At 44.3% G+C, this 12,292-nt stretch overlaps 1 protein-coding gene across 2 annotated transcripts in view; it reads right to left on the reverse strand.

Moving 5' to 3' along the window:
• The window catches only part of DMRT1 (doublesex and mab-3 related transcription factor 1), a 57,360-nt gene that overhangs the window by 22,626 nt on the left and 22,442 nt on the right, over positions 1-12,292 (reverse strand). For both annotated transcript variants that reach the window (XM_065663010.1, XM_065663011.1), the window contains exon 4: positions 3,053-3,215. In XM_065663010.1, coding sequence (XP_065519082.1) covers positions 3,053-3,215 — 163 coding nt within the window. The remainder of the gene's footprint in view (positions 1-3,052; positions 3,216-12,292) is intronic.

Genomic DNA, 12,292 nt, shown 5'->3' on the forward strand with positions numbered 1-12,292 from the left:
TAACTAAGGTATAACCCAAATCACTACTGCTACCACCAATAATAATAATGAGAAAGGAAATAACAAGAGGAAAGAATACAACACCTCAGCACCAGCTGACGGATAACTCGCCCCACTCCCCCCAGCCAAGCACTGATCGATACCTCCTCCAACCCTGCAGTCCCTTCCCTTCCGGGGTAACTCCCAGTTACCTCTCTGGGCACAATGTACTGTGGTATGGAATACCGCTTTGGCTAGTTTGGGTCAGGTGTCCTGTCTCTGCTTCCTCACGGCCTCCCTCATCCCCAGCAGAGCATGAGGCTCACAGAGTCCTTGGCCAGAATAAACATTACTTAACAACAATTAAAAACAATCGGTGTTATCAGCTCTCTGCCCAGGCTGGAAGTCAAAACACAGAGCTTGCACCAGTTACTAAGAAGGAGCAAAACGGCTCCTGGTAAACCCAGGACAGCGTACATCTGTGGTCTGCTAGCTCATCTCCCTTTCAATATGGCTGGTCTAAGCAGGCAGCTAAATTAACAGAACAAAACTAATGAAAGAGTCTGACTAGAATAATACATAAGCTGACAAAACCTCTGCAAAGCACAAGTTACGACTGAAGCATGGGTAACAGACTGCATGTGTTGTCAGAGCATCCCAGATGTGTGCCTGGGAATTTAGTAACCATTTTTGTTTGAGATACACATTTCTGATGTTTTGAAAAGTTGACTGCGAAATGAAATTTTTATTCTGACCTGTTGCTCTCCTATACCTTCCTGTAAAATTTCTGAACTACCAATACATTAAGTCTTCACACAGCTCTTCCTAAAAAAAACCAATCAGTTATGGGCTTGCTACAGGTGTTGTCAGGTGAAGTTTTACAGTCTGCACTATACAGCAAGATGAGATGATCCTAATGTTCCCTCTGGACTTAAAGTCTATGAACATAGAAGAGAAAAGAAAACAAGCGTCTGAGAATGACTGCCACCCCAACCACAGAAAAGGAAGAAGTAAAATACATTTATCTAAAACATGCTAAACCTGTCTTCAGCAAGTAGCAACCACTAATCCTGCAGAAACATGTCACCAGGCTTCATACCAAGCAGTCTCCATGTTATAGAGAAAGTTCAGCCCAGCAATCAATGCAGGAATGCTTAAGATGTGTCTTTTGCAAGAGACACCACCTGCAGTACAGACAGTCAGGACTTCGGGGAAACGGGCCACCCTCCTCAACACACAGGATCCACTGCTCACAGCCTGCTGGCTCAGCCCTCACGTAGATGACAACAAAGGGGTAAAAAACCTCAAACCCTCTGAGGACTGTGAAAAGCACCCAGAAAGAAAAACATTATGGGAGTGTAAATCATTGACTAACAGCCTGAGAATATTGTTTTGTCTGTAGGTAGAAAATGTAAAAGCACCCATCTCCTTCAAGAACATGAATCAGGAAAAAGAAGCTTCTAAGAAACCTATTAAATGGGTATGGTCCTGCTCACATGTTCCAAGTTTCTCACAAAAATATTGGTGCCTCTTTCACTCACTAGCTCCCTGCTATGGAAAAACACTTTTTTAGAGTCTGGAAAATGCTGTTTGATCTCAGTAAATTACATCTCACTGCTTGTCAGTTTCTGATTGATGGTGTAACTTAGGGAACAATATCTGTGTGTGGAATACTGTCTGGAGAAGCAGTCAGGGATTATTGAAAATACAGTATTTATGCAGTTTAAAAATCAGTGGCACATTGCACACGTTTTCTAGAGTGATGAAAAATCACTGGAGTGCATTTGGGAACAAAGGGTATAAGGTCTTTTGTCTATTTGTAAGAACACTCAACTGGTAAGACTTCTTAGTGAGTTAGTAGTGATGGATGCAAGAAAAAGTGTCAAACACAGTTGAGCATAAAGCCAACTGCTTCTCTGACCAATGGGCAGAAAGGAAGACGTCATTGTTCAATGGTGGTCAGAGAAGAGGGAAAAAAATAAAACTGAAGAAAAGAGAAGGAAAATGAACCGAGGATCACTGATTTCTCCAAGCCATTTAGAACTACTGGAGAAGGAGGGAAAGTTTAAGGTTTCATCACACCATGAGTTGTTTCTTCATCTATCTGGTGTGTCACAGGTAGTTGGAAGACTTTCAGAAAAGAGCCATTCTGAAAGAGCAGCCACCTCTTCAACATAAATGGTTGGAGTTACTGAATTCAAGAGCTCAGAGCCACAGGTATGACTTTATACACACACACCTAACCTTCCAAATCATATGAACACACGAAGCAGTATCACCCCACTCTTTCTCTGTTTTTCTTCTTATTTCTCTAGCATCAGTTACTGTTTGCTTCCAGGGAAGCAGCTCAATGGAGCTGGTCTACTCCAGCAGGCCATGTTAACGCCTGCAGTACACTCTACCAGCTACTGGAGCAATGGAACAAGAAAGCAAGAGAAACATTCTCAAAACCAGAGGGAAATCCACCTGGAAATTATTGCAGACTATAGTAATCCTTAGGAGAGCCAAAAAGCCCCGAACATGAAAGAAAAATTTATCTGCAGTAGTTTTATATTAAGTAACACAGTGTGATGAATTTGAAAGTGAACAAGGAAGCAAGTCTGCAAATGGCTTCACGACACTGTTGAGGTGCAGGAATAGTTCCCATTCATGGCTCAGAAAGAAGAGGACAGCAAAGGCTCGGTGGGAGCCTTTGTGGAAAAATCATGGACAACATTTTTGAGATGAGAGACAAGATAATTCTGTGGCTGGGGCAAAGATAATTGTTTCTGTGAGGCAGCCAGCTGGTGAGCACCAAAGACAACACCCGAAGCGACTCTTCATACAGCTTAGAGACATACACAAGAGCAGAAAGGTACAACTAACTGCACCCCTGAACCACGAGACTTCTTAAGCACAAGGTCTCACTACTGTACAGTAACAGCCCTATGCTGCCACAAGCCTCCCAGGAAACAGCCACCACCTTGTAATTGTCTGCTCTCTGATGCCCTGCTTCCTTCCCAGCACAACCCACACCTCCTGGGAGCCTGCCCCAAGGCAAACCGGTCCCAGATGCCCTGGTGCGCGCACTTACCTCTCACTTTTGACTCCGAGTAGGAGGGTATGTCCTCAGAGGTCAGGATCTGGGCGAGGCATGTGGGAGCACCAACACCCTGCCCCAGGTAGGAGGCGGGTGGGTAGTAGGAGCACATGCGGTACTGGGAGCTGACGGCATGGCGGCTTTCCATACCCTTCACCTGTAGAGAGAAGCCAACAGCAGCCTGTGAAAGCTGAGCCCTAGTGCCAGGCAGACACCCCACTGCCCCACACATGCACAGGGTGTAAATTCAAGTAAAATCCTGACATACTGGCTTCGGGTTTTCGCTTTGGTTGTCTGACAGCGTGCCCACACTGCTGAGATACAGGCAAGCTGGTGTGGAACGGGATGTGACCTGGCAGCAACAGCAGCAGCACTGGTATACCTCTGGCTTGTTCACCTTACCTCAGCGGGAGCTGCACCTGGCACACAAGCACATACCCTTCACTGCAAGGAGCCTCGTGACAAGTCCTCTGCTTATGGCACAGACACCACAATGAGAAGCTTTCTAGACCTGTTCAACTGCACGAACCCCGCCAGCATCAGAAGTAAAGTGTCCATTGAATCCCTATACCTCCCCAGGGAGCAACCCCTCTAAGACTGATGGTAATTGCTCAGCTAGAGACCTATGGGGTGCCTAAGAACAACAGCCCTACCAACTGGCTCCCTGGGCACACACTCCACAGCACCCAAGCAGTGACACACATACAGAGATGCACCACTTGTTGCGATCCAGTAAGATGGAAAAATATTTTCCTGATTTACCCAGAGAAACCAAGCTGTGGACAGACTACATGAGAAGCCTTTAACGGAGCCACAGCGGGAGACCAGCCAGCAGGTCCGCTGTGTCAGCACAGTGTCCACCAGACCAAACCTCCTGCAGCAAAGTTGGCAGCACTCAGAAATCAAGGTATATCCCACTCCAACACTGATATAATCCAACCTGATCTCCTTAGATTTTTGCTTTATGAAAGAACTACCATCTACTATTATTTGTTCCAAAGCCCTACAACGTAATGTGGCTATAGCACTCTGAAAAAATGCACCCAAACACTTCAAAAGATTAAGATTTTCAACAGGAAATGTAACACCTGTTCTCCCTAAGTCTGTTTGGCAGCGAATGACTGCAATATGGAAAGCTTCCAGGCAGAGAAAAAAATCACAGGTATAAAGGCAGCAGTGCCAACAGTAATGTATATCCAGCTATGCAATTAAGACATCATCTTTACAAGCAGAAGTGCCTCAGCCTCTCCAGCCACATGACACCTCAGTCAGAGGAGCTCAGCCTGCTGTGGTGGGTCACAGCCAGGCATTCATGAAGCCCTGCTTCTCAGGCCCTCTCAGGCTGGGAAGCTCAGAGCTGGGGAGCAGTGAAGGCAGGGAGTGAACCTGCTGTCCTGGACGGCTGCCCCACTCCATCAGACACCCAGGATCTATCCTGGCAGAAGGAGCCACCGGCACCTCCAGTGAGAAGCCAGAATGCAGTCACCCCTTGTTTTCCTAGGGCCCCCTGAATAACTCAATATTCATTTTATTATGTGTAGCTGGAAATAATGTGGCTCGAGTCACATTAAATCCTGCTGGTGCTGAGACAGAGGGCAATATCCCACTTTCCATGTGGAGCCAGGTTTACAGGAAGATGAAGTGGCAAAAGAGAGGGGTGGCTGTTTACAAGTAAGCAAAGTACACCTCTGCCCATCTTCTGACAGCAGCACAGTCACATGTATTTGCACACGACTGAGGGATTGGCAGGATATGTTTTTTCAGCCTGTGAAAGTGCAAGTTTTTCTACTGTAATTTAAAGCAATAACTAAAATGTAATTTTTGTGCCATCTGTACTCTATACATGCAGAGAAAGCTCAACATGTGCTCAAGTTCTATGCATGATAAACAGTAAATTGCTTTTAAAAAATGTCACATATCACACAAGGAAGCCTGAAACTGAAAAAGCCACTGACATCCCTCTGCTGTTCTGAAAACAGCAGCCTTCTCTTGGAAACAGACATCTGTGCTTTGCACAGACTTCTTCAACAAAACCCAGGCTGCCTCTACCCTGGAATTATGGACTAGCAGCATGAACTGCCCAAAAACTCAAGTCCAAAGGGCATTTTGCATCTGCACATCCACAAAGCTCAACAGCTCTAGAAGTAACTTGGGGGAAAAAGGGTTAGTGAACTCTTCTCTGCCTGCTGTTCTCCATGCACTGTCTTCTCTCTCTCAGTGCAGCAGGGCTGCAGGCAGTCCTCACATCCCCACCTCTCCCTTACGCAAGTGCATGTGTGCACACGTACAACGGAGAGAAGGCTTCCTACAGGAGACAGCATTATTTCAGGTGTAACAAAATGGAGGGATCACTCCCTAGGACTTAAATGATCATGTGCATGTTTTCTCTCCTTGTGGAGTGGATGCAGTGACCTGTTTCCTTTCAAACATTTTCTTGGGGTTTTTCTCCATTTCTTAAAAAACAACCTACCTAAAATCTCTGAATGCAATGAATTATCACTACTATTATTATTAGTGTGTGGTAGCTGGCTAGCAAGAGACATGTTTTATAATCTTATTACCCACACCAAGTCTATGAACCACAGTTCAACCGACAGCCACAGGCTTGACTCTGCAAAGAATATGCGGTGTATTAATCGCTGAAGAAATCTAAAAGCTTTTGGTTTTGTTTTATTAAACTGTTTAGAATACACACTGCGGTAAATCTGAAACGTAAGGTTTCCTTTTTATAGCGCTTAGCAGTTCTATTTTACAGTAACAATAAAAAAAACACAACCCAGTTGTAAAAATTCTTGACCTTAGCACTGCATTAAAAAGAGGGCTTAGGAGATCACTACCCCATGAGAAGGGGCATTTGCGCTGTATTAGCTCCTGCAGCTCTGGACAGTCCTTGCATATATTTGGGTGCCAGAAAGGGAGATAAACAGCCATTGGGAGGCTGTGAAATGTTGGTATTATTTCTAAATCAGGGCAAATCAGCTTTCCAAATGTCGCAGCCAGATGACAGGTCGTTCCCTGGGTCCTGTCCTGGAGGAACACTGTGGTCACGTAGGGATCACAGTAGGAGATGCCTGGCCCTCTGGTGTCTCCTCCTGCTTCCCTTGCCCTTTCCAGCCTTACAGCAAGGCTGAGAGGTAGGGGATGGGATGGTCCCACAAACCACTCTGGTTTGTATCAGTGCAAGCTACACACCAGAAGAACAAGGCATGTTTTAGGTAAGGAAGTGCTGTGGAGGGGAAGGGTACACACTTGCTCTTTGCAGAGAGCAAGTTGAGCTCCGCAGTTGAACTCTGCATTGCTTACTTACAGTGCATCCCTCTCCGGCCACACATCGCTCATGCCCTGCCCCAGGAGCAGGACTGATTCACCAAGCACCTCACCGACTTCAGTGGGAGAAACACATGTGGCCTATTCAACATTTACAGGTTCCCCTAAACTGTACAACACAGCACACACTCAGTAACTTCTTACAGGATGTACTTCAAGCAACAGTGGCATGCGTAGAACTCATGAGCAAATAAATATGGCCTGATTAAAAGACCATGCATTCAGTGAAAATTCTTTCCCTGTTCCCTTGAAAAGCTGAGACGAGGAATGCTACAGCTTGTCTGCAAACATGCAAGCTGGAAGCAGGATTTTTCCGTCACTACAGCAGTGCCCAACAGTGACAAAATACATACCAAAAGACAGGGAAGTACAAAGAAAAGAGAATGCTCTTGCATCAGTTCAGACCATGCCCATGTAAAAGCTTTCTCAAGAGGTGGTGGAAAAGCAACATAAAGCTCCTCCTCTTCAAGCTCCTGGCAGCATCTGCATAACCTCTACGTATCTTCTTCATGGAGGAAGAGCTGAGGAGGCAGGCACAAAATTCTCCTTCCAGCTCTGAAGACTAGAAAACAGTCCTGCCCTTCCCAGGTGATTTATCCAGACAAAATACCTCTCAGGTAGTTCTTTCATTTTTAAAAGCTGCCAGCTGCCATCTCTTTGCAAGCAAGCCAGCATTACTCTTAGCAGTACATTCACATTTTGCAGTCGATCCGGACCATGTGGTGTATTCCCCTAAAGGACAAGTAGGAGGAGGCTGCACATGCTAATCCTGAGTGGAAACAGCTGCTAAGAATTCAGAGCAAAGAAGAGATCAAAGTACTGTCCTTTGACTCTGCCACTGGTGTGCCCCGTGGTCTGCGCCAAACCACTTCGCCCAGGCCTTCCATCCTTCTGTCTCACCCATGACTCACCAACAGATGCTTAAACCAATACCAGTAACTAAGGAAACATCAGAGAAACTCTGTTCAAAGTCTTAACAAAGCCTGCTCCTTCTGCCTTGATCTTAACAATAAAGCCAGCTTTAGGGGGCATAAAATTATATTTTGCATTTATGTGTCATTGACTGCAAACAACAGAATTCACAGGTCATTTTTTCTGACATGAGGTGACAAGGCATCCACTGGGCACCAGAGTGGGAATCCACACATCAGGAATCTCCACTGTCATCTGCAGGCTGTGTGATGGTGGGCAAGTTATTTAACACTTCCCTGCCTCAGTTTCCCCAGCTGTAAACCAGCGTTGCCGCTACTCTCCCACCTTGCGATGCTGCTGCCCGTGAGCTGACCCTGTACAACTACTGCTACATTCACACTGCCCAAGGTGGCTTTGTTTCGTTCCTAAAACCAGCTAAGCACATTTTCCAGTATGAGCTAAAAATGAGTCTATGGTACCCTGCCTTGACTTACTTTGATTCTAGCACAGAAAATACAAGAGACATCTATAACTGTCCTTCCTTGATAGACAAACTTAATTAACCTTTGCTATTCTGTTCCAACCTATTCTTTTAGATAAAGGCAGTGACCCATAAACAATATGTTACCATCAGAATCTCAACTGCGGTGACACCTAGAGATATAGCCCTATCAGCAGTATCGGAAAATAAACAGCTTAGATTAGCTCCTCCAAGAAATATGGATTGCATTCATGTCACACATGAGCTGTCAGAAACATTAGGATACTTTTAGCATAAATCTGTAGTGTGAAGGGTATGTTATGAATACAGTATATAATACACTACTTACACATAAAATTGGGATTGTCAGGTGAGTTGTGTATATATGTGTGTGTGTGTATTTACACAAACAAGCATTTTACACCTATTTCTGGAGTTATACCACACAATAGACCTGCAAGAAGTCCAGGCTTATTGGAGGAAAAACTATGCCAGAAACTAGAAACAGGTTGTGGAAGTTGAAAAAATTAATCTTTTTTTACTAGCAAACAGCTAAGAATTCAAACTGCTAGATGCCCTATCACAGCCACACTCTTCTGGATTTAGTAAAAGGCAGGTTTTTATGTTTTCTGCTTTTAAAGAAATCCTTAAGAAACAGTTTTCTACCCCAGCAATGCTAACTCTTTCACTGCCAAATAGTAAATAAAATTCCCGTATTAGAAAATATGTTAACATTTCTCATAAAATTTCTCCGTCTGACTCTCACAAACACTTATTTCAGTTGTTTGCTCTAAATTGGTCTAAGGACTGAGAATACTGGTTTGCCAAGCTGCATTAAAAAAAAAAAAAAATAAGGTAAAAAACTCACCTCAGAGCATAAAACAGAAATTATATCAAATTCTGAAATTTGTCCAAAATCTCTTGGCCAGCCTTAATCTTTCTCTGAAGAAGGATGCCTAGAGTTACCAAAGTAACAAAGAAAACACAGATAGCGGTCCCCAGCTGTGGGGCACATTTTTTATCTTGCAGGTTTTTAGTTTTAACACTTTATGGGGAGGACACGGGACTCACAAGGAGTCACAATAATCCTTCTGCTGTGAGTCACACGTCGGCAGTTTCATGGCCAGCTTGGAGAATGAAACCTGATTAGACTCAGGTATGTCCATCCAGGTTTTACTTCTGTTGTGGCAGAAAAGACTGCAGTCACCCCACCAGTTTGCAGTTGCTGCCCCTAAAGTGGGTTGCAGTGAGACTGATTTCAGAAGACTGTATACCACAATGCTCTGACTTGCAGTACTAATGTTGGTGAACCCATTTAACTGTTAATTGGATTGAATGCACAATTATGAAAGCTTCAAGGGAGGGTCCAGACACTCACACAGAACTCGAGTGAAAGGAGATGCACAGTAATCACCACATCTGCTGCATTTCCTCTGCGACAGAGGATTGCCTTTTCTTCAGGTGTTAACACTAGACGTATCTGATTACCTGCCTTACAGCTGGCAAAAGCAGCAGGATATAAATGACTGAAGAGTTCTTGACCAAAAGTATTGTCTTCATTATGCTTACAAATCACAATGGATAGAATTTCCAGGATAATTGTACACCAATGAACAAAACCTACACACAAATAAAGTTGCACCTCTATGAATCTACTCAAATACACAAGCCTCAGCAAAGAACAAAGACTAATGAAATCTGACATTAATCTACATTAAAGATTCAGTGATTCCATTTATTTGCCAAGGCTCAATGATGCATTAATCCTCATCCCATCCTTCACACACACACATTTCCTCCCTGTCTTTCTCCCTTGCTCCCTGAATTCTGAAACAGCAGACAGTTTGGCTGATTAAGGCCTTTGTCTGCATCCACAAGTTATCTTACTTTATGCAATTCTCCTTGTCTGCTTAAAGTTACTCCAGGACAAGTGAGCCTCTACCAACAGAGCCTGGAAAATGCAGAGGTCTTGTCGACAGGCCTTCAACCTTCCAGTAAGCATATGGGTAGCTTATGCAAAGAAACCCTCCCATAACTCACAGCTTAGCCAGCTACCCTGATTTGGCTATAGCAAGCACTGTACAGCTACAATTTTGGTAAAGAAGCAAAAATCAAAAACCTCAATGAAAACAGTTACAGCACTACTGCTCACATGAGGAGACTCTCTCCTCCTGGAAGACTGGTTAAGAAATCCCGTGCATATAAAAAAATAAACCCAACCAGTATAGGCATTCCAACAAAAATCCCTGTGTAGATACACCTACATGTTTGCTTTGGAGAATCAGCCTGCATGGGTTTGCCACAAAACCCCCGATGGTGTAAGCAAGGTCTGATTCCTCTTTGTGGATCATTCTCTGAAACTCTCCTGTAACTCCTTCCTGTGCTTGACAGACAAACTAATTCATTCTTCTCCATTTAACACTTCCTTCTGTGATCATCTGTTGCTGGTAAGCTTCCATGTGCAGAATCGATGTTTAACCATGTGCAGCAGCTAAGACCTTGTTCCCCTTATAACACACCATCTTCAGCATCTTCAGTGCCACTCTGGTTTTACAACCTCGGCACCACTGCATCTTCAAACATTATCTAGCCTAGCTCTCACTAAAACTTTTTACGATTACTTGTGCAATGTAATGCTGTCATAACAATACGCAAACACCATGATTTGTAATTCTTCCAGCAACAACAAACCTTCTTGCAGATCAGCCTGGGAGAAACAGGGTAGTTACACAACACCTTGAACTACACTCTTCTTCTGAGCAGGAGAGGCACATCCTGTTTTTAGGCTATTTAGAAGCTTGGGGAGATGTCACACTGCAGCCAGAAAGCCCTACCTCTAGTCTCTCTGCACAAACACCTCACCAGAACAGCAAAAGGTTTGGCCAGGTGAGGTAAATCTAGTTCATTCACTTAGAGGTGAATACTCTGTGATACACCCCACAAGGTGAGAGTGAACAAACAGCACTTGGAGCCTGATGGTGCAAGGGAAATGGTCCTTTTTGACAACATTTTTTTCCTTAATTACCTTTTTGGTATCCCACTAATTTGAGTGCCACTTAAGCAGAAGATTCTGCCAGATTCTTACAGATTCTGCAGGGATTGAAGAGAATAATCCATGGAAAACAGACTATGGCTTTTATTTAACGCCTGGCAAAGGTCCCACGAGAAATAGGCAATCTCACAGCGAGACAATGGACCCTCTAGCCCCAAACTTCATACATACACAGTCTAGTTTCAAAACACAGACAGAAGATGACAACAGAACTGAGAAGACACCATCTTCATTCCAAGGCTTAACAGTTTAACATCTTTTTAACATACCCTCACATCTCTCTTCCTCAAACACTATGTGCTAGGATAGTCAATACCTTCAATGTGCTTTCCTTTTTCTCAAGCAAGTAACATCACAGACATCTCTACTGGCTGGAGGAATGGTGAAGTGTGGGACTGCATGCCTGCAAGAACACCAATTTCACAAGACCAATGTTGCTGCCCCTCATTTGTGTTGTGACTGTGTCTCCAAGCATCAGCTCTGCAGTAGTCTCTTCCAAGTTAGGTACCGCAAAAACTTCAGAAATAACTTCTCATCTGAAACACTCTGCTATGGCGTGCCAAGTTAACCCAAAACCAACCAAAATGAAAAAGCTGAAACAGCACTGGCACCTCACCTTATTATCACACAAAAATCCTATCCCAAGCTCGCCTTGACTAACTCTCACCCTGGTCTAATGACCAAATTCAGCAGCTAGAGAGGATGCCTCTGCATTTTCAGAAGGACCTTGCCATGAAAAAACATCTAATGATATGAAAACCTCACTGAAGGTGATGCGGACTGCTGCAGTACTTGTAATCACCCTGGTCTTAGTTCCAGCTCCTTGGTATCAGAACTTAAAATGCTCTTTCAGTGTTAGTCCCTGTGCCAGAACTGCTAGAGGAATGCTCTGTCAGCGAAGGGGCATCCCATCTGTTCCCTTCAGAAAGGAGGTTCTGGTGGACATTTAATCTTTCATTGTTCAGTGGTTTCATAACACAGCCTTTGTATAAGGCAGCCTGCCCCCTCTTGATGCTCTACACAAGAGATATGCTCTCTCCTGCCCTTGGACAAGGGACATGGGGCATACAGATTCTCAGATAGTGCACCCTCCCTGAGCTCAATCTCAGACAGAGAAGCACCACTGCAGCCCAAGACCAAATAACCTCAGGGTGATGGAAATGGCTCCACTTACTTTGACAAGAATCCTGTTTCTTGGCAGATTTCCACTTTTTCCAGTCTCCAACTAGTAATAAGTTGGAAGCTACAACTATCAAGTGAGGGCTCAGTTGGTTTTATACCCTAACTAATGAAGTTAGTTACAGGCACAGCCTGTAAACTGAGCTCCCCAAGTTGAAATCACAAGCCATGGAGCTGACACTGTCCCAACACAACATGCCATGTCACATTCAACTGAGAATGACCAGCCCACTGCACAACAGCATAGTCTCCTGGGTCACTTCAGGGCCTTGGATGACAGAAA

The sequence above is a fragment of the Lathamus discolor genome, chromosome Z (assembly GCF_037157495.1).
Source record: "Lathamus discolor isolate bLatDis1 chromosome Z, bLatDis1.hap1, whole genome shotgun sequence".
Taxonomy (NCBI): Eukaryota; Metazoa; Chordata; class Aves; order Psittaciformes; family Psittacidae; genus Lathamus; species Lathamus discolor.